Source organism: Dromiciops gliroides, chromosome 4 (genome assembly GCF_019393635.1).
Source record: "Dromiciops gliroides isolate mDroGli1 chromosome 4, mDroGli1.pri, whole genome shotgun sequence".
Taxonomy (NCBI): domain Eukaryota; kingdom Metazoa; phylum Chordata; class Mammalia; order Microbiotheria; family Microbiotheriidae; genus Dromiciops; species Dromiciops gliroides.
Window position 1 is genome coordinate 13,223,803 of NC_057864.1, and position 23,759 is coordinate 13,247,561.

At 37.7% G+C, this 23,759-nt stretch overlaps 1 protein-coding gene across 1 annotated transcript in view; it reads right to left on the minus strand.

Moving 5' to 3' along the window:
• LEPR (leptin receptor) overlaps positions 1–23,759 on the minus strand; it is a 97,763-nt gene that overhangs the window by 72,154 nt on the left and 1,850 nt on the right. The window contains 1 exon segment of the mRNA XM_044005126.1: positions 5,265–5,337. Coding sequence (XP_043861061.1) covers positions 5,265–5,304 — 40 coding nt within the window. The 5' untranslated portion in view covers positions 5,305–5,337.

Genomic DNA, 23,759 nt, shown 5'->3' on the forward strand with positions numbered 1-23,759 from the left:
CAGTAAGTGTTTGGTACAGGACTCAAATTCATATCTTTTTGACTCCAAGATTAGTACTCCAACGATTATGCCATCTACCTTTTAAAATACATAGTTAAATATAGATGGATTCCCCTATATACTATGTAATAACAATAACAATAATAATAGCTAACATTTATAAAGCATATAGTATGTGCCAGGCGCTGTGCTAAGCAACTTACAATTATGGCGTTAGATCTCATGACAACCCTGGAAGGGAGGTATGTTATTATTATCCCTATTTTACAGATGAGGAAACTGAGGAAACCACAGATTAAGTGATTTACCCACAGTCACACAGTCAGTTAGTGTATAAATACAAATTTGAACTCAGGTCTTCCTGAATCCAGATCCAGCATTCTATGCACTGTGTCACCATCTAGCTGGCCTGGGTGTGTGTATATTTTAATGGAAAATATAAATAAAAAGAACAGAAACACACATGTTGTCTTCCTAGATAGGATGTGGGCTCCTTGAGGGCAGAGATTAGTTCATTTTATCTTTACTGGATTCAGCACCTAGCATAGCACCTGGCATACAATACATGTTTAATATATGCTGGTTGACTTATAAGGGGATCTGATCATTTAAAACAAACAAACAAACAAAAAACCCAACACTGGGCTGTTATTGAATTGATGTAGGGAATTCCCAACATGAAAACTACCGCCAATGCAGATCAGCATAAATCTGCAAGTGATAGTCATTTAGAGTTGCCTGGGGCATGGAAGGTTAAGTGTCTTATCCAAAGTCATTCCAACTCTACCTGGACAAGAGCTACTCTATAATGTACTCTATAAGTAGTCATTCAGCCTTTGGTTAAAGACTTTTAATAAGAGGACACTTCCCATGTCTCCAGGCAACCCATTATACTTTAGGATAGTTCTAATTGTTAGAAAGTTGTTATTTTTTGTTTTGTTTTGTTTTGTTTCTGTTGTCTCACCTTACAACTTTTACTCATTGCTCCTGCCTCTGCCTTCAGGAGCCAATCAGAAAAATTGTTACCTATCTTCCACAATTGACCTTTGTCTTACCACTGGGCTTCAATGGCTGAGGAAAAGAGAGTGAGGCTGATGACATAGCACAGCTCTGTCCCACTCATATCCAATTTATGCACAAGTCAAGACATCTTTTTCATGATATCATTGGTCCTCTCTGAGAACAGACAAAGGATGAAAAACAAAGGTTTTTCATGAAGTCTCTACACAGAGAAAAGAAGTTCCAGAGAAGGTGCTATGAGTTAAACCTTATCACAGATATTTCTTAAATGTGGGCTTCACTACAATTATAGTGGTCTATGTTTAAGCTTACTTCTCCCACAGTAACTGTATTTGTGGGGAAGAGTGAACTAGTTTCTTAGTAGAATGTTTTATATTAACTGTCTGAACCATGTTATATAAGAGTAGCAGTCACTGACCCTGGGAACCCAAGATGACAATTTAAGCAGAAGTTGGGGACTACTGCTATTATTTTTTTTTCTCCTCCCCCTTCCTATCCTCTACTTCATCTTCTTCCTCCTCTTCTTCTTCCTCCCCTTCTGTCTCCTCCTCCTTTTTCTCTTTCTATTTCTTCTACCTCTCATTTTTACTTATTTATTTAGGTTTTATTTCAAGAAGCTGGTATGATATGCTTTTTATCCTGTACAATTTTCATTTTGATTTATTGAAATATAGCTCTGGAAACACAGGCTTTTAAAAATCCTATTGCGTTTTCTTGGGGTTTTTCCCCTTCCACTGCATAAGTTTTTTCTTGTTTCTTTTATGTGAGCTACTTTACACCCTTCCACCTTTCCCTTTCCCTTTTTGCCAGTGCATTCCTCTTGCCCCTTAACTTTATTTTTAAAATATCATCATGGGTGAGCTAGGTGACATGGTGGACAAAAAACCAGCCCTGGACCCAGGAGGCCCTGAGCTCATATTCAGGCCCAGACATTAGCCTCCTCACCCTGATTGCCCCACAGAAAAACAAGGATAAATGTATTACACATAGCATCCCTTCAAATTCATTTTATACCTGTTCCCTCTGTCTAAGTATATCCCTTTTAGCTTCCCTAATACTGAGAAAGTTCTTATGAGTTAGAAGGATTTTCTTCTCATGTAAAAATATAAACAGTTTAACCTTTTAATGCCCTTCATGATTTCTTTTTCCTGTTTACCTTTTTATGATTCTCTAGGGTCTTGTATTTGAAAGTTAAATTTTCTATTCAGTTCAGGTCTTTTTATAACAAATGCCTGAAAAATCCTCTTTTTCATCAAAGTCCCATATTTCCCCCTGAAAGATTATACTCAGTTTTGCTTGGTAGGTGATTTTAGGGTGTAGTCCCAGTTCCTTTGCCCTTTGGAATATCATATCCCACACCCTCCAGTCCTTTAATGTATATACTGCTAGATATTGTGTTATCCTGACTGTGGCTCCACACTATTTGAATTCCTTCTTTCTAACTGTTTGCAATATTTTCTCCTTGAGCTCAGATCTCTGGAATTTGGCTATAATATTCCTTGGAGTTTTCCTTTTGGGATCTCTTTCAGGAGGTTATTTTTGTATTCCTTCAATTTCTATTTTACCTTCTGCTTCTAGAATATCAGGGCAATTTTCCCTGAAAATTTCTTGGAAGATGATGTCTAGGCTCTTATTTTGGTCACAGTTTTCAGGTAGTCCAATGATTTTCAAATTATCTTTCCTGGATCTATTTTCCAGGTCAGCTGTTTTTCCAAGGAGATATTTCATATTGCCCTCTCTTTTTTTATTCATTTAGATTTGCTTTACTGTATCTTAGCTTCTCATAAAGTTACTAGCTTCCATTTGTTCAATCCTAATTCTTAAGCAATTATTTTCTTCAGAGAGTTTGTTTATCTCCTTTTCCATTTGGCTTTTCAAACTGTTGACTTTTTTTCTCATGACTCTCCTGCATCACTCTCATTTCCCTTTCCATTCTTTCTTCTACCTCTTTAAATCTTCCTTCTATCTCTCCTATTTTCTCTTCAAAGTCCTTCTTGAGCACTTCCATGGTCTGAGACCAATTCATAAATATTTTTGGAAGCTTTGGATGCAGGAGATTTAACTTTGTTATTATCTTCTTCTGAGGGTGTATTCTAGTCTACCTTGCCCCCAAAGAATCTTTCAATGGTCTGCTGTTTTCTCTGCCTACTCATCTTGATCTCCTATTTCTTGGCTTTTAAGTTCTTCTTAAAATGTAGCGGTGCTTCCAGGACACGCTGTCCCAAGCTACAGCATGGCCCAGGGGGTCATTGAGCTTCTTCTCAGACTGACTGCCCTGTGAGTAACCATGGCTGCTTTTTCTTTGACCTGGAAACAGAAGTCTAATTGAAATCTGATTCTCTATGGTAAGAAGCTTGGCATGCATGTGCCCCTCCCACACTGGGTGGCTATCCCTCGAGTTTGCTTGCTGGTTCAGAATGTGGTTGCCCTGCCCCAGTTCCAGCAGAGACCACAGCTAATTCCCCCAACCACTGGAACCCCTCACCAGTCTGTGAGCCAAGCTTCAGAAGAAGCAGCTGAAGATTCCAAGGCTCTGGAGGTGCTTCCTGCTCAAGGCTGCTCCTGCTCCATGTGCTGTGCTCCTCTCTCAGCCAGAACAGATGGTTATCTCCCATTGTGTCGTAAATGAAGCTATTTGATGCTGTCTTAAAATCCAAATCACTCTGTCTTCCATTGACTAGCCAGTCATAGCCCCAAACCCAGTCTCTATGGCTCATTGTTTAGATTCTTGATGCTTGTAGTAAACATAAATAGCAATTTTTGTCTGTTCTGGCCAGAAAACTCTAAGGGTCTCCACTTCATAGATAGATATATTTGTGGTATATTTGAGCAGTGTTTTGTCTCAACTCTTACCCAACCCTGTTGAATGAGCATAGACTCAGACAAACTTAGACCGGGGAAAGATCTTAATTTAGAAAGTCCTAGATCATTCACTGCATCCTGGCCCATAGGCAGTCATTTTGACCTTTGTCTAGCCACTGAACTTAGATGGCTCTGGAGGAGAGAGTGAAACTGAGGACTTTGAGCAGCTCTGCCCCACTCATATACAATTCATAGGGAAGTCAAGACATCATTGTTCCTCTTTGGGAACAACGGATGAACAAAAAAATTTCAATTACCTAAAGACAACCTTAAGTTTTCTCTTCCCAACCATTCCTAGTAGCTTCAACTAATCCTCTACTGGCATGGTTTTAAGTACATTAACATCATATTTCACTCTATATAGTCAGCCATTCTTATATCACACCCAGTGATGTTTTTTTCATCCTGGTCATTTTTTAAATCTACTCCTGTGTGCCCCATCCTTCCCAATCACTTCCCTCCAAACATATATACATACATACATACATACATACATACAAACACACATCCACATGAATACTTTCTACCTCTTGCTCTGAGAAATTTAATCAAATTAAAAGACCATTCTTTCTGTTCCATTTGCCAACTCAATGATTCCCCTACAAAATGTGTTTTTGCCATTCCTCCCTAGGCACCATTCCCTTATATGTGTTATCTCCACTTATTAGAATGTAAGCTTCTTGAGTGTAGGAACTATCTGACCTTTATATTTTTATCCCCAGTTCCAGGCACATAGATATCACCTTATAAATGCTTTCTTCATTCATTCCAGTTTGTCAATAACCTTCAATAATTAAGTAGCTAAAACAGAATCATTGGCTGCTCCTTAGAAATTTTTCTTTAATGGGGACAGATTTAAATGTGCAATTCAGTAACATTCTTATTGGGGTAGGAAAAAATGAAAGACTGTAACTGGTCATTATTTATCCTCCAGTTTCATGTGTGAAACCATCCTATATTGTCACAATGAAGAACAAAATGGGAACAGGTGAAAAACATGAGTCCCACACATATGGACTATGTAAAAGTTACAAAGTCAATATTTTAAATACATTTTATAATTGCTCTGTTCCCTAGTTTGAAATCTCTAGATTCAAAAGAATGACACAATATTATTATTTTTAAAAAAGAATAAGACATGACCCTGAGCAAGTCACAAATTTTATGTGGTCATAAAGAATGGAATATCCTCTTTTCTTTAGAAATAATACCTTCCCTCTCTTTTAGATTTTATATATCCTGATATACATGAAGGTTAAGGGGAGATGTTATCAGTAACTTTTGAATCTTCATATGAAGAGATTTACAATTAGATTTCTTGAAGCAAAATCTCTCATAAAGTATGGGGCTTCATGATGCTTAGAAGAAAAAAAAAAACTTACCCCACTGGAGAAATGCCACAAATAATTTTTGAAAAAACATCTTGTTCTGAGATGTGGGACTGGAAAAATTATTCTGAAATGGAAAAAAATTAAAGTTTTTTTTAATTACACCAAGAGATTATGAAAAAAAGGTTGAGTTTATTACCTTACTAGTGTGGTTTTATTTCCTATGGAGAAGTCACCTATGTAACATGCAATTACTGGCTGTCACCAATCTATTCCATTGCTCATCCTACCTTTGACAGTTTTAAACATTCACATAATAAATGGTGTTCTGAGTTCTTTTATGCCAAAGCAAACCAAAATGGATTTCATAGAAGAGTGACTATTTTTAACTAAGTAGAAACACTCACAGTGTTAATTAACTATCGAACAGTCAATCTCACACCACAAATGTTGGGAAATCTCCAGCCCTCACACACAATTGGTCACCTCCCCAGCTCATTTCCTGTCTCTGGTTTTTGTTATAGCACTATCAAGACACAAGGTCATTATGCTGGTAAAATGACAATGCACACATCCATTTCTAAGACAGAGACACATTTTAAATTGTGGTTTTAGGAACTCATGACCCCTTTGCATGAAGGAAAGTGGGGACTGGATTTGTAATACTTAAAATAAGTTAAATAACTCCCATGAACCTTGAGGAATGAGAGTACAGAAACAGTGCAGCTTTGGGGCACCTGACCCATGAGTTCTGCTCAGTGAGAAACACCTTATTGACATGGGGCTCCATGAAAACATGGATCATCAACCCAAATATGGACACACTTTTATTCAAGAGAGTCTGTGTAAATTTGTAGTAATAAACACAAATATTTCACCATTTATAAGATCTTGGCTTTGACACCCAAAGTCTCCTCAAAGCTCCAAAATGTTTGTAGTTGACTCTTTTTCCGCCATCTGAAAACTCAAATAGTTTATTTCTTTCCAGGTAATGATTAGTCTCTAATATTTCTCCTCAAGATTAACTTTTTCTTTTTGTCTTTTTTTCAGCAGACAGGAAAAGGTCTTTAAGCTTCTCCCAAAGCTCTTTAGAGATCTACCATTATCAACTCTACATGGTTTGCTCAGAAAATAACACTTCAGAGTTTTTGTAAAACATCCATTCTCCTTTGAGGTAGTCCAACACTTCCATTTTACAGTGGAGGATACTGAGGCCCAGAAAACACTTAAGGATGAAACTAGAGCTGAAACTGAGGTCTCTGGATTCTCAATCCAAAACTTTTTCCACTGGACTGTGCACACACATCTTTACAAGGAGATTCAGGTGCAATCTATAGTCTATCACTCATTTTTAACCCCACTTCGTCACTTCTTCTTGCTTTCCTTTTGGGGAAGTAATAAATATTGATTCATGCTAGAAACTGCATGGGGATTATCAACCCTTATCATTGCTATTGGAATTTAAGTTTTTCCTCTGAGGTCATTTCTCCCTAAAGGATCTGTGGTAAATAACTACGCTTCACTGAGACATTAAAATTTCCCTTCTTTACTGAACAAACATTTGTCCACCTACAGCTAAGGCTTTGGAAGGAGCTCAAAAGCAAACAGTTTCAGGAAACCACATATGGAACAGGCCTAGAAGATCATCTACAAAGGTCACAGAATTCTACCATCTGAGAGTGGGAAGGGGCTTCAAAGGGCATCTTGGTCTAAATTTTACCTGACCAAGAGCCCCAAAGGGCAGAACACTAAAGGCTTGATGCCTGAGAGAAATCAGTCTAAGAGTAAATGAAATTGTGTTTATGGATGAATAAGAATCTTGCAAAAAAAAAAAAAGTATGCCTTCTGTACCAATGTCTTGACTCACCCCTGTGGAGCAGAGGAAAAATTTGACAAATACCACCTTGAGAGATGATACCCACCAGCTCGTTTCTCTTCTGTCATCAAAGTTGTTTAGAAAAGCAGTTGTTAAACTTTTTGGTCTCAAGACCCATTTATGTTCCTAAAAATTATTGAGGATTTAAAATGATTGCCTGAGTAGGGAAATGGATAGAACACTGGCCTTATAGTCAGGAAGACCTAAGCTCAAGCCCTAGGCATGTGACCTAACCTGTTTGCTTCAGTTTCCTTATCTGTTAAATGGGAATAATAATAATGCTTATCTCCCTATGTTGTAGTGAAGATCAAATGAGGTATTTGTTAAAGACTTGGTGTGGTGCCTTACCATTATTAGGGACTACATAAATGTTGTTGTTATATCCAGGGTTGTGCAGGCACCAGCTGATAGAAGCTTGCAAAGGTCAATTGTCAAATTTTCAATGTAAGAATTTACTCCTCAGAATACAATTTGATTTATTGGGATTTTGTTGATTGTCTGGACTAAAGAACAAGATGGAGAAAATATTCATGTAGACTAAACAAATTTGAGCTGGGTATACCTTTTTTTGAAAGCTGGCTGTTAAACATTTATTAGCACTCAGCAAGTTCTCTTCATCAATATTTACTGGAGTGGAAATTAAACTATATTAACTTTATTATAAAAACAGTTTTGGCATTGCAGAAACCCTGAAAAGGTCCCAAGGACACCCCCCAATGGGTTTCCCAATCAAAATAGAAGAATTACTGGATCTGCTTAGTGTCAGAATGCATGCTTCTTGGGGGAAAGGGAAAAGCATCTAAATGATTCCTGGGTGTGTAGGTGATGTTTACGTGAGGGCTAGCTTACTGTGCTTTTTGTCCTACATTGGATCTTCTGTATCAGGGGCAAACACCTTTGGCAAACAGAATCCTGGCTGCTTTGAGCCTTGCCTAATATTATGAGGTAGCTAAGGGGCACACTAGATAAAACTTTCAGCTTTAAATGAGGAAGACCTGAGTTCAAATCCAGCCTCAGATACTTTCTAGCCATGTGACCATTGGCAAGTCACTTCACCTCTCTTTGCCTCAATTTTTTCATCTGTAAAATGGGCATAATAATACCCATCTCCCAAGATTGTTATGAGGAGAAAATAAAATATTTGCAAAGTGCTTTGCAAATCTTAAAGCATTAAATAAATACTAGATATTATAAATAAAAAAGTTCTTTCTGCTATTTTGTCTTTTAAAGAATCTTACTAGTGGCAGCTAGGTGGTGCAGTGGATAGAGCACCGACCCTGAAGTCAGGAGGACCTGAGTTCAAATCCGGCCTCTGACACTTAACACTTATTAGCTGTGCGACCCTGGGCAAGTCACTTAACCCCAATTGCCTCGCCAAAAAAAAAAAAAAAAAAAAAAAAAGAATCTTACTTAATTTTGATGTATATCTGGATATCTCTTTTTGCAGGAGAGAGTTAAGGTGGGATTTAAAAAAAACTTCTTTTTTAATAGTTTACAAATAATATAAATGGTGTATTCGTCTGTTCTCAATATCTTTCAGGAAAATTTATGATAGCAAAGATGTGGTCTATAGTGGAATATTGCTTTCAAAAGCCTGCCTGTTCCCTCCTCAAGGATACCCTTAATAAATGTATAAATTCCTCTAAAAAATGTTACATAGAGGAAGAACCAATATGTTAGAGAAAAGGTAGGCACTTTCCTGAGCTCTCCCAATTTTCCCTCCAAAAAACTTTAAATGATACCTCAAAACAAATTCTGGAAATACAGAACCTACAAAAGGATAGTGTGAAACAATTTTCTAGCCCAAATAAACCATGAAGATTGGCAAGAAAGGTCTATTTAACTGGGGTGAAAGGAGAGCATAGGCTATGTCAACACAAGCAGCACCCTGGGAAATCTGGAGGAAGCATTGGAAGGCAATGAATCAACACTGCTTCTGTATTTCAGCCCACAGATGGTGGGTGGGTGGGGTCAGATAACTAGCCAGAAGGAAATTGCAGGTGTTCCTTTGCTGTCACTAGATGCTGTTGCATTGCCTATACTCAGATCTTTGTAGCAGTGCTAAGCTGCAGTACCAGAATGAGAAGGAGCACTAACACACAAGAGCTTGTGGCACCAAGGGAGTGAGGGAGTATCCTGCTCAGTTTAAGGGCAAAAAACAGTGCTTGTGGTTGCTCAGAGATCAGATCACAGGCCAGGAAAGTAGTAAATACATCTTATAACTCCTTGAAAGAACTAAAAACATAGAGATCCCCAGAACTAGTTGTAAAAAAAAAAATCTAAAACTTGGAACAGTAACCTTCCACCATGGAAGCAAAACCTAAAGTTAATATAAAATTAGAAGTCAAGAAATAGACAGGAGAAAATAATGAGCAAACAACAACAACAACAACAGAAGATTCTGACCATAGAAAGTTACTATGGTAACAGAGAAAATCAAACCATAAACTCAGAAGAAGACTAAAGTCATAACTACTACATCTGAAAGCTCAAAGAAATATGTGAATTGGTCTCAGGCCCAAAAAGAAGTCCTGGAAGAGGTCACAGAATGGATTTTAAAACTCAGAGAGATAGAGGGAAAATTGGGAAAATAAATGACAGTGATGCAAGAAAATCATGAAAAAATTCAACAGCTTAGAAAAGGAGGCACCAGAATATTGAAGAAAATAGCTCCTCAAAAAACAGAATAGGTCAAATGGTAAAAGAGGCACAAAGATAAAATGAACAATTTAACTCCTTGAAAAAGCAAATTAGCCATATGTAAGAAGATGCACAAAAATGCACTGAAGAAAAAAACCTCCTTAAAAAATAGAATTGACCAAATGGAAAAGAAGATACAAAAGTTTACTGAAGAAAATAATTACTTAAAAATTAGAATTGGGCAAATAGAAGTCAATGATGCCATGAAACATCAAGAAGCAATAAAACAAAATCAAAAGAATAAAAAAAATAGAAAATATATGAAATATCTCATTGGAAAAAGAAATGACCTGGAAAATAGATTGCAAATATGTAATTTAAAAATTATTAGACTATCTTAAAGTCATGATAAAAAAGTACCTAGACATAATCTTTTAAGAAATTATCAAGGAAAACCGCCTTAAAACCAAAAGGTAAAAATAGAATTTGAAAGAATCTATTGATCATCTCCTGAGATACATAGAAATGAAACTCCCAGAAATATTGTAGCCATATTCTAGAGCTCCCAGGTTAAGAAGAAAACACTGCAAACAGTCAGAAAGAAATAAGTCAAATATTATAGAGCCACCATAAAGACAACTTAATATTTATCAGCTTCTACATTGAAGTAGTGGAAGGCTTGGAATATGATATTCTGGAAGACAAAGGAACTAGGATAACCACCTACTCTACAAAACTGAGTATAATCCTTCAGGAGGAAAATTGGATATTTAATGAAATAGAGGACTTTCATATATTCCTGATGAAAAGACTAGAACTTAATAGAAAATTTGACTTTCAAATACAAGGCTCAAGAGAAGCATAAAAATTTAATCAGGAAAAAGAAATCATAAGGGATTTAATAAAGTTAAACTGTTTGCATTCCTACATGGGAAGATCATACTTCTAACTCCTAAGAACTTTATCATTATTAGGACAGTTAGAAGGAATATACATAGACAAGGGGCATGGGTATGAGTTGAATATTATAGAATGATTATCTAAAACCTTAAAGTAAGGGGTGAGAGAGTTGAATGCATTGGAAGAAGGAAAATGGGAGAGGTAGAAAGTGGCAAATTATTTCACACAAAAAAGGCATGATGGAGGTTTTACACCTGGAAAAACTTACATGAATTGATGCTGAGTCAAATGAGCAAAACCAGGAAAATATTGTACACAGTATTGTGTGATGATCAACTGTAATAGAGTTAACTCTTCTCAGCAATACAATGATCCAAGATAATTTCAAAGCACTTATGATGGAAAATGCTCTACACATCCAGAAAAAAAAAAAAGAATAGTGGAATCTGAATACAGATTGAACCATACTGTTTCTACTTTTTGGGGTTTTTTTTCTCTTTTGAGGTTTTCCCCTTTTGTTCTGATTCTTCTTTAACCATATGACTAATACATAAATATGTTAAATGTAATTGTACATATATAACCTATATCAGATTGCTTGCTGTCTTGGGAAAGGAGGAGGGAAAGGAGGGAGGCAAAAAAAAATTGGAACTAGAAATATTATAAAAACAAATGTTAAAAACTACCTCAGGGCAGCTAGGTGGCACAGTGGATAGAGCACTGGCCCTGGAGTAATGAGGACCTGAGTTCAAATCCTGCCTCAGACACTTAACATTTACTAGCTGTGTGACCCTGGGAAAGTCACTTAACCCCAATTGCCTCACAAAAAACCACCAACAACAACAACAAAAACAACTATATCTACATGTAACTAGAAAATAATAAGATACTTTTATGATTTAAAATTTAGAAAAAATTTTACACTGGAGGGGAAGTTTGTGGACCTTACTCTCATTGAATTTGGCTCAAAGGGAATACAATGCACTCTCACATAAGTGTAGTATTTTATCTTACACTACAGGAAAGAAGGAAAGGGAAGAAATAAAAGAAAGGAATGAATGTGCTGATAGAAGGGAGGGAAAATTGGGGGAGGTGGTAGTCAGAAACAAAACACTTTTGCGGATAGATAGAGTGAAAGGAGAAAGGGAGAGAGAGAGAGAAAGAGAGAGAGTAGGATAAACAGGGAAAGGGGGGGAATAGAATGCAGAGAAATATAGCAAGTTTCTCTGATAAATGTCTCCTTTATCCAACATATAGAGAACTGAATCAAAATGATAAAAATAACAACCATTCCCCAAGTGATAAATAGTCAAAGGATATGAATATGCAATTTTCAGATGAAGAAATCAAAGCTATCTATAGTCATATAAGAATGCTGTAATTATTGATTAGAGAAATGCAAATTTTAAAAACTCTGAAGTACCACCCCCTACCTATGAGATTGACCAATATGACAGAAAAGAGAAATGACAAATTTTGGAAGGGATGTAAGAAAATTTGGATACTAATGCACTGTTGGTGGAGTTGTGAACTGATCCAATCATTCTAGAGAACAATTTGGAATTATTCCCAAAAGGCTATCAAACTGTGCATACACTTTGACCCCACAATACTACTACTAGGTCTGTGTCCCAAAAATAGTTCAAAAATATTTATAACAGGCCCTTTTGTGGTGGCAGAGAACTAGAAATTGAAGGGATATATCAATTGGGGAATAGCTGAACAAATTGTGGTATATGATTGTGATGGAATACTATTGTGCTGAGAAATGATGAGCAGTGTGCTCTCAGAAAAACCTAGAAAGACTTAGATGAACTAATGAAAAACAAAATTAACAGAATGAGAATATTGTACACAGTAAGAGGAATATTGTATGATGATCAACTGTGAATGACATACCTATTCTCAGCAATACAATGCTCCAAGACAATTCTGAAGAACTTAAGATGAAAAAATGTTAACCATCTTGAGAGAAAGAACTGATGGAGTCTGAATACATATTGAAGCATGCTGTTTAAACTTTATTTTTCTTATTTTTGTGGGGGGGCTCTGTTTTATTTCACAACATGACTAATGTGATAATGTTTTTTTTTTTAAAACTGCATATCTATAACTTCTAACAAATTTCTTACCTCTTCAATGAAGGGGTAAGGGAAGGATGAATGGAGGGAGAAAATCTGGAATTCAAATTTTAAAAATGTTTTAAATTGTTTATACATATAATTAGTGAAAAAATAAAATATTATTTTTTAAATGTTACATAAATTGGACTGTATGCAGATATATCAGTAATTTACTTACATTCTTTTGATCACCTTTTGTTTTTGGTGATACTAAAGTCTGAAATTTTTCTACACCTTTGTTATCTACCCCTTCTTCAGACACCCTGAGAATTGATTCTTTGGTGACTTCATAACATATTTACCTCCAACATGGATATTCTGTGTACAACCCTCTCAGTTCAGCTGCTTCTCCCATGTTTGTTTTGTTCAAGGAATTCCTACCTCTTCTCTAAGCAGATTTGGGCCTCTGAGATGATTTCATTCACAATCTTCTACCATACTTCTCCACAAGATTCTATAAATGAACTTCTTTTTTGTTGGTTTGTTTGGTTTTTTGCACGGCAATGAGGGTTAAGTGACTTGCCCAGGGTCACACAGCTAGGTAAGACTCAAGTGTCTGAGGCTGGATTTGAACTCAGGTCCTCCTGAATTCAAGGCCAGTGCTTTATTCACTGTGCCACCTAGCTACCCTATAAATGAACTTCTATAGTAAAATGGTGTTGCCCAGGACTCTTCACTACTGTCATGGAAGAGAAATGGTAGAGTCTTCCAGATGTTCCTATTTGTAGACAACATTGTACTAGTTGCATTAAGTATTAGAACAATGCAGACACTTTTGAACAAAATCTATAAAGACTCATAAAGTTTGTCCTTGCTCATTCATACAAGAAAAATCAAGTGGATGATGAATGACTCTGGTCCAGATATATGTGTGTGTGTGTATATGTGTGCATGTATATGTGTGCGTGTATATGTATATGTATATGTATGTGTATATGTATATGCATATGTATATGCATATGTATATGCATATGTATATGTATGTGTGCGTAATTGGTTGGGGCAACACATTTAGTTCATCTATCAATGAATATGTCTTGGAAAGATGTATTAGTGTAAGGAGCTCAATCTAGAACTTGATAGATAGTAGAAGTCAGGTTGTATTGCCTTTGAATTTATAAGGGTTTTTTTTAATGACCCCAGACTTCTCCCTGAAAGAGAGATAGGATGGCATCGATATTTTTCCAATGTTGTTCTATGGCTAGAAGTCACATAATAACACAGTCCCTAAAACATCAAAGTTGAGCATCACCAAAGCACAATGCAGTGACATGTGATGGATACAAAGGAGCTACAACATTTTGGAGTGTAAAATAGTGGTGTCAGAATCAACATTAAACTGGAGAGGGCATGATACCACACATAAGGATCCCTGTGGGTACATATTGACTTAGAAAACCACATCTTGACATTATCTTCGTTTTATTGTATTTTTTATTTAGTTTGTTAAATATTTCCAAGTTACATTTTAATCTGGTTCAGGCCACACTCAGGAGTGTTGTGGTCCACACAGGGCCAACAGGCTGCATATTTGAAACCTCTGGTATAAAGAATGGAATAGGCGGGGAAGCTAGGTGGCACAGTGGATAGAGCACCAGCCCTGGAGTCAGGAGTACCTGAGTTCAAATGTGGCCTCAGACACTTAACACTTACTAGCTGTATGACCCTGGGCAAGTCACTTAAACCCAATTGTCTCACTAAAAAAAAAAAGAATGGAATAAGCAATAAGAAAAAGTAGATTGGTCAGGTAGCAATTCTGAAGGATAAACAACACATATATAAGTACACACGTACATACATACACACACACACACACACACACACATATATATATATATATATATATACATACACACATGTATCTATATACACATATATACATGCATATATGGTAAAGAAATCTTTGGAAAGTCCCCTAGCATGTTGGGTGGAGCCCATGTGTCAAATTATAGGGGGACATGGACTGGACAGGCAAATATGGATGGTTGATGATTCGCTATGTTGAAAAAAAGTCACACATCCGTCAATCAAACAACAAGCACTTAGTAAGTGCCTCCTTAGTTCCAGATAAGTCTAAGGCATTGGAGATACAGGAGAAAAAGGAAAGTGCCCCTGCCTTCAAGGAGTTTATAGGAGGAGCAAGCTTTGTCTACCAACTGACACTTGAGTTGAGCAATAAATGGAGGCAGGCAAGCCAAAGGTGGAGGGAGGTGGTGGCATTCTAGGCCTAGGAAAAAGCTACACAAAGGCACCAACACCAGAAATGGAAAAGGGCTTACAAGAGACAGAAAGCAGCCACTTTATCTGGAATGTACAGTGAGGGAAGGGATGCTATGTGACCTTGGGCCTCAGCAGTTCATCCCCAAAAGTTGCTGTGGGGGAGGGGAATCCATCAGCATACAGCCAAGTTGACAGTAAGTAGGTTTCTCCAAGTTTAGCTATGTTGGTGCTCAAACAAAACACCGCAGGCCATCGCCAGGTCTGTATTCAAAGCCTTTCTAGTTTAGGCCTTCCTACCCAGGCTTGATTTCTATTGGCATAACCATCTCCGCACTTTGAGGAAGCATCAGGATAGAAAGAGAAGGAAATGTGCATTTAGAGATTGTGGGATATGTGCCAGTCACTGCAGAAAGAGCTTTTCACAATTATTATCTCTTTTGATCCTCATAACAACCCTGGGAGGGAGATGCTGTTGTTAGACCCATTTTACAGATGAGCAAACTGAGGGAAACAGGTTGAGTGACTTGCCTAGGGTTACAAGGCTACTATTTGTCTGAAGTAATACTTGAACTCAAGTCTTCCTGACTCCAGGCCCAGTGTTCTGTCTGTTGCTCTAGAGTACAACTTCAGTAAACTGTGTGTACCAAATACCAGCTAGAAATAAATAAGGCCATTTTGATATCTATGGGACAAGCAGCATGGTGAGTGGAAAGAATTGTTACACTAGAGTTAGAAGAGCTGGGTTCAATCCTTACTCTAGTAGTTAGTACTTGTATGATGTCAGGCAAAGCCCCTTAATCTTCTTGGGCCTCAGTTTCCTTATCTGTAAAAGAAGGGGAAGAGTTAGATGGCTTCCAAGGGCCCTTCAAGCTTTGGATCCATGAACCTAAGAGAGAAGGTGATGGAAGAGACAAAATAGGGGTAACTGGTTCCACTGACACCAAAGCGTTAACCAGGTCTTAGGAAAAGGGATTGGCAAAGGAAAACATGTACAACAGCTTGACAATTCTATTGCTGTAAAAAATGGACCCAGTGGGCCCCATCTGTCACTGAGCCTTGTATTGGAGTAAAATGTTTTTATCTTCCAGTTAACAAGTAATAGAGCAAATCTTTTGTTTGGACGCACTCCTTTCTAAATGCTAATTGTATGTACTTTGCCATTTTCACTCTATGATTTTAAAGGCTAGGAGTTCAGCAGAACACATCAGAGGCTCTGTTGTTTCTAGTATATTTCAGTTTCTCTTCTTCACCTAGATGCGTAGGTAAATTGGATGGTCTTATCCCTCTTGACTACTAGAAGGAAGGAAACAAGCTTTTATTATGCATTGGCAGGCACCATGCTAAACACTTTTTAAAAATTACCATACTCAGTCCTCACAACAACTTTTGGAGATGGATGCTATTATTAACCCCATTTTTAGATGAGGAAATTGAGGCATACTTAAGTGACTTACCCAGGGTCATTTGGACTAGTAAGTGTCTGAGGTCAAATATGAACTCATGTCTTACTGACATTAGACCCAACATTCTCTCTGTACCACCTAGATGTCATTGGAGGAGGAATAACTGTTTCAAAGGCCTTTTGATCTTGTTGTTGTTGAATCATTTCAGCCATGTCCAATTCTTCATGACCCCATTTGGGGTGTTCTTGCCAAAGATAGTGAAGTGGTTTGCCATTTCCTTCTCCAATTCATTTTACAGATAAAGAAACTGAGGCAAACAGGGTGAAGTGACTTGCCCAGGATAACACAGCTAGTTAGTGTGTGAGGTCAGATTTGAACTTGTGAGTATGAGTGCTCCTGACTCTGGGCCTGGCATAAAGTATGGGTGGCTCTGGCCCCTGATGTGGCTCCTGGCCTAAGGCCCTGATGTTGCTGGTTCCATAAAAGAAAACAAGCCAGAACCCCTCAGCTATTCTCATCAATGCTGTGTTCATCGCTTTATTCTGAAGCCCAGAATCTCCTGATTGGAAGGAATCTCAAGGCCCTCTACTCCAACCAGGGCCTGGATGAGAATTTCCCTGTCAACATCCCTGACAAGTGGTCATCCAGCCTTTTCCTGAAGACCTCCCTGCAGGGAAGGAAAACCCCTTCCCTAGTGAGCCATCGCCTCTCCAAGGCATTCTCCACAACAATGCTGGGAGCAATTGTTCTCATGTCTTTCCATTATGTTTATGGGACTCCTCTCCTTAAAAACCTCCTGAAGTTTCCCATGGACTACTGAAGAAAAGACATCTCTGATCTTTCATATTTGGGCTCAGGCCACCCCCTCTCATTTATTGCAAAGCAGAAGAGTTTAAGCGACCAACTACAAAAGTGATCTTGCTAATATGCTTCCACTCACTGGACTGGGTCATTCCTCTTCCTTCAAAACCTTTGGGGCCCCACCTGCAGAACCTATTGACAGAAGAAAAACTTCTGATCCTTGCATTCAAGGCCCTCTACACTATGGCTTCATCCTGACTATTTGGCCTTATTTTTTGCTGCTCCTTTTCAAATAATCTACAATGCCAGGGGAAATGCAAGGGGAGGAAATGACAGAAATGCTTTCATCAAGAAATCCCTTAAATTCTGTTTTTATTAGAGAAATGCACTTATTAAGCACCTCCTCTGTGTCAGGCACTGTGCTAAGCACTTTACAAATATTATCTCAGTTGATCCTCTCAATAATCCTTTGAGAGAAGTGTAATTATATCACCACTGAACCCTGAGGTTCAAGATGTGCATTTCAGAACTTAGATGACTTTATCTGAATGAAGAGGTGTTTCAGAGGCAGTTGTAGGGGCATGAAAAGAGCATGGATTTGGAATCAATTAGACCTGGTTTTGAATCCCAACTTTGACACTGACTTTCTGTGGGATCTTGAGCAACTGATTTTGGTTCTCTCAGATTCAATCTCCAAATCTGTAAAATGAAAACAATAACTCCTTGATTATAGAGTTCTTCTGGGGAACAAAATGGAATAGAATTGCATGACAGAGTGAAAAGAGTCCTGCCTCAGGCATCAGGGGTCACTTCCTATCTCTGAAGCTTGCTACCTGCTGAACTTGGACCCTTGACCTCCTCAGACATCACTTATAAAATAATCTATAGAAAAAAGGCTTGGACTGGGTGATTTGTGTTGTCCCTTCCCGTTGTATATGGATGAATTGTTCCCTGGGCTAGACTAATTCAGTTAGTATGCTAACATCTGAAGAGAGATGATTCCTTCTTTTATTGTCCATTTCATTTGCTAGAAACTGGCCAACACAGTCCAGAAATTCTTCCTATTGCTCACAGAAATCTAATTGCTCAATTAGTGCATTTTAAAGATTCTTGGTTTTCTTGGGCTTAGTCACCCAAATAACAGCTGCTAGTTGATATGAAATGAGAATATAATTCTGGGAACAACTCTTGCCATCCTGCCTCACCAAAAAACAAATATTTAGTAACAGCTGTTCCTAAAGATGAGTTCACATTTTTAAAGCGTATTATAATCGCATTAATGCAGACAGATAAATAGGTTATCTTTCACTGGATACTTGGCAATTCTTCACCTCTAAACTGAAAAGAAAGGACAGCATGGTATAGAGCAGAAGAAAACTCTATAGAATAAGAAGAAAGGCTTGGGATTGGGAGCCCAAGGCCCTGGACTCAGATGATCACAAGTTTGGCTTTAGAACGGAGCTCAGTGGCCGAGTTTAAATTCTCCCTGAAAAAGACCCAGCCCTACAAGTTACCATCTGGCCTCCACCCAGACTCACCAACTAAGCTGATCTTGGACCCTCCTAAAATGCCCAAATCTCCTGGAGACAAAATGCTATGTAAGCAAGTCCACCCCATCTTGTACTTTTAAAATTGCACTATCCTCTTTTCAAAACTAGAGACATCAATGGAGTCATCTATTAATACTAGTTGTTTCTTTTTTTCAGGGCGATGAGGGTTAAGTGACTTGCCCAGGGTCACACAGCTAGTTAAGTGTCAAGTGTCTGAGGCTGGGTTTGAACTCAGGTCCTCCTGAATCCAAGGCTGGTGCTTTATCCACTGTGCAACCTAGCTGCCCCTTACTAGTTGTTTCAAAAGCAGGATGCAATGATATTAATGGCTTGAGCCAGTTCCACAATCCTACAATGTAAGCAGGAGTGGTTTCCACCTTTACCATATAGCCAATTAATTTTCAAATTTTGACAATACAGTACATTGAAGCAGAAGTATTTCCATTGTGGGTATTCATGCATTAGGAATATTGTTCATTTAAACAGCATTTTTATAAAATGCACTTGAAGTATTTTACAATTTGCTAAGCATTCATATAGGCTATGTATAAAAGACTTGCTCTTTGCCCTCAAGAAATTCACATATCACAGTCCAAATCAAAAGATGAATGTAAGTCCCTCGCCAGAACATTAAACAATTAAACAATTGCAAACACTAATCCACATCACAAGTTGATTAAAATTTGGTTGTTCAGAACTGGCTTGGGCCATGAGGCTTTGCAATTTGATAAAGGTTTTCCAAAAATAAAAATAAAATATTTTTTTAAATTGCACTGTCCTGAACCCAAGAGGAAGGCTTTACAGTTATGCTCACTCGATTTGATCTTATTAGATCCATACACTTTTTGATTGTGCACCCTTCAGCAAGTCACCTGACCTTTCCAAACCCTCAGTCTCCTCATTTGTAATGTGAGGATATTGATATTTACACTACCAATGTCACAGGGTGAAGACAGTATGTTGTAAGCCCAAAACAACTATAGAAATTCAAGCTATAGATATTTGTAAAGAGCTCTACTAACCTCAAAATGCTTTATAAACACTAGCCAGCTAGCTATGGAAAACTACTAAGACTATTCCAAAACTTCAAGAATTATGAACTGATGCTTAACAAAACGCCTCTTCCATTTTCTATTTGTGTGACCTTGGGCAAGTCACTTCTCTCTGAGCCTCAGGTTTTTTTCATGGGAGTAGATTAGATGGCCTCCAAGACCTTTTATTTCTAGACCCAAGAGTCCATGAACTGCTGTAACAGATTTAGGATTGATGAAAGAAAACAATTCCTAACAATTAAAACTATCCAAAAGTAGGAATGCATAGCCTTGTGAGGAAGAGAGTTCACCCTCATAAGAGCTATGGAAATAAAGACTACAAGGACCACTTCTCAAATATATCTGAGGATTCCCATTCAGGTATGAGTTGAAGTAGATTGAATCCAAGGTCCCTTTGGTTTCTGAGACTCCATGATTCTGTGGTGATTCAATGAAGGGCATCTCTTCAATGAAACATGTTAAACTATGACATCCCATTTCTATAACTATTCATTTACAAAAGAGGCAGCTAGCTATAGTGGAATGAATGGTCTATGTGGAAAGAGGACCAGTGTCCAGATACAGCTTCTAACACCTCTTCATCAGTATTCAATTCTTAGCAGGTCATTTTACTATTGTGACTTTTCGTTCCTTATCTCTAAAAAATGAGAAAGTTGAACCAGACAACGTCCAAGGCCTCTCTCCTGTTTCAAATCTATGATCTTATTAACTTCTCTCTACACCACCACCTATCTAATCGTCTATGATATTTACTGATTCCCCTTCTTTAGTTTTGTAGTAGTAGTACTAGTAGTAGTACTAGTAGTAGTAATAGATATTGCCTTAATGACTATCAGATAAGACCAAACATCTCAGAGAGATTTTTCTTTTCCTTTATCTAGCCCCAATATAATTGTGGTTCTGAATCCCCCTCTTATATTTTCTTTACCTGCATACTTTCTTGTCTAAATAACCTTTGTCTGTGGCACCCCATTCCAAGCCATATTGCTTTAATTCTTTTTCCTCCTAAATTCTTCCCTTGGATAGGGTACTTTTATTTGATCGACCTTCAAGGGCTTCACCTATAAATGTTTTAACTTCGTCCTGTCATTGATGCTCTGAAAAAGTAAGATATCCAAAAGACATTAACCCTCTCTTTTCCTTATAGTATTTAAATACTGATAAATCTACTTTGTCTTTTCATTCTATACAGATTTGACTTCCTATTTTAGATTAATTTTGTTTGGTGAATTGGTATATCAAATACTCCCTCCTTCCTCTCAATAGTCTGAATTAAACAAGACTATCTTTCTAATACAAGAAATGACAGAGGAGACTGGAACAGATAACATGTAAAGTAATGGGAATTGGTTTGCACCTATCTTGCCAAACTAAATTGAACCATCAAATTACAAAGATAGATTTTCAAAATTCAGTATTTAAAAAAATAAAAATAAATCTCTGCTCATGACAATGCTGGAGAAAGTCATTCTACTCAAAGAACCTCTGCAAGTTTGGCATTTCAATTCTGTACTGCCAGCCCACTAGTATTTATAAAAAAGAAAATGATGGAGCTGAGGTTCTGCCATGACTGCAAGTCAACAAGCATTTATTAAGTGTCTACTAAGTGACAGTCTTTGGACTAAACTGGAGATACAAAGGAGAGCAAATACAGTCCCTGTCCTCAAGGAGCTCACAGTCTAATGGGGAAGACAACAGGCAAGCAACTATGTACAAATAAGGTATAGATAGGATAAATTAGGGGTAGTCTCAGAGGGAAGGCAGCAACAATTGCTCACATTTATATATTACTTTAATATCTATGGCTTTAAGGGAGACTGGAAAAGGCTTTTTTTCAGAAGATAGAATTTTAAGAGACTTGCAGAAAGCCAGAGAAGCTTAGGGAGGGAAAGAATTCCAGACAAGGGGGATGACCCTTTTGGCCATCATATTGTGGAATGAATACCCTCAGCTTATTATCTTTGACCTATTGAGAGGGTGGTGTAGTAAAAAGCAAAATAGTATAGAAGCCATTTTTAGCTATTCCCTATTCAATCATGGCTCTGACACTTCCCAGAAGTGTCACCCCAGGGGAGTTAGTATGATCAGGAGAAAGAGTACTGGCTCGGGTGTCAAAGGACCTGGGATCATCAATTAAATGTTTGTGAAACTTATTTTGAAATCAGAAAATGAAAGTCACCACGCAAAACAAGGTTTAAAAAGAATTGTAAGCTCCTCTAGTAGAATGCAAGCTTCTTGAAAGCAAGGAATAGGTCTTTTAGCTTCTTCTCTTTGCATGGCCAGCACCTTGCAATCAATTGATCAATCAATAAACATTTATTAAACACCAACTGTGTGACAAGTACTATGATAAATGCTGAAGACACACAAAGGAGTTTATAATCTAGCATAAAAGTCATTTAATACCAAATGTTTATGTTTTAAATTTAAGTGAAAGGTATAAAAAGATTGTTTTCCTTCTGCCTTCAAGATTACCCCCACTTTCTTGAAACTAGCCCAAAAACCTATACATAAAAAAGATTGTTTTTAGTAGACTGCTGTGCTATGCACTCACTCTTCAGCAAGTCCACAAGATGGGGTGCAGTACATGGAACAGGTGGCTGGTGTAAAAATCTATTTCTTCTCCAGAGACTTAAGCTGTCTTATCAAGGGACCCTCTCAATTCCAAACACATAGGCATAGATGTGGACTTCATTTAAAATAACATTGAAACTACTATTAGAGGGAACAAAAACATTACTAGTAGCCATAAAAGTGAGTTAATCAAATTCTTACATTCTCTTGATAAATAGACAATCATAATGATTTTTCATTTCAAATACAAATGGAAAATCAGAATTCATTAACACCAGTTCAATCTTTTGCACAGCAGCCTAGTTGCTTAGTTGTTTGAGGGGGTTTTGAGGAGGAAAGGGAGGTAGTTTGCTGGGTTGGAAATGTTATATTTGGAAAGGAAGGAGAATCTGGCCAACTTCCAATTTCTGGTTTATCTATTTGGTTAACCTCTGTTGTTTTCTGGGATTATTTCCAGGACAACTAAATATGCAGCTGTCTGCCAGTGGACTTAATTTCAGGCAGCTCTGAAGTGGTTTGAAACTGCTTCCTTAGCATTCGACACACAGCTTTATATTAAAAAATAACAAAGACTATTCAAGTAGAACAGTGACTTGGAAATGTTTGCTTTCTTTGCCTCTAAAAGCTCTTTTGCTATAGTAAATGAGACAAGATACTGTGTTCCAGCTGCATCATTCCAGCTGCAAAATCACAATGTATCTGCTCACATGGAAATATTTTATGACTTCAGTAACTGAGAGGTTTTGTTCCTTAAAGTTTAAAGGGAAATGCAACTTGAAAATCAAATTGTACATCCCCTGCATCATGGTCCAGGGACTCGAATAAATCAATAGAACATGTGGAGTTATGCTTATAAGACTCCCCCCATGCCCTAGCTCATCTTCCAAACTGGTAGACTAGACCTTAAACCAGCCAGCCTTTGACTTGGAAAAACACTTAATTGGCGAGAGCAACAATAACATAGAGTGCTGTTTGAATTGCTCAGTCTCAAAAAACAAAAACAAAAAACCCAAACCCAACTCTCAAAGTTCTGCCTTCCCATTCCCCACATTGTATATCCTTCCCAAAGAAGACTAAGGCACTTCTGGAAAGAGAGCATGGGCACTGAATAGAATCCTCAAAGGCAGCAGGGTGTAGTGGAAAGGCTAGATGTGGAGTGAGATGACTTACTCTTAACCCAGCTATTATTTTCTACCTTCTTGCCTCATGGAAACCTCTATAGAGAATCAGAATCTCAGAGCCGGAACCCAGTGGTCCATACAATCCAGTGGAAACCTGCGCAAGGACTGCCCACAGAACCAAGCAATAAATGTTCCTCCTGCTGTTGTTCGAAGCCCTCCACCCATATCCTCCTTTGGGACTAGAATCTCAGTGCTAGGAAGTGTTTACATACATTTTCCCTAACTTTGC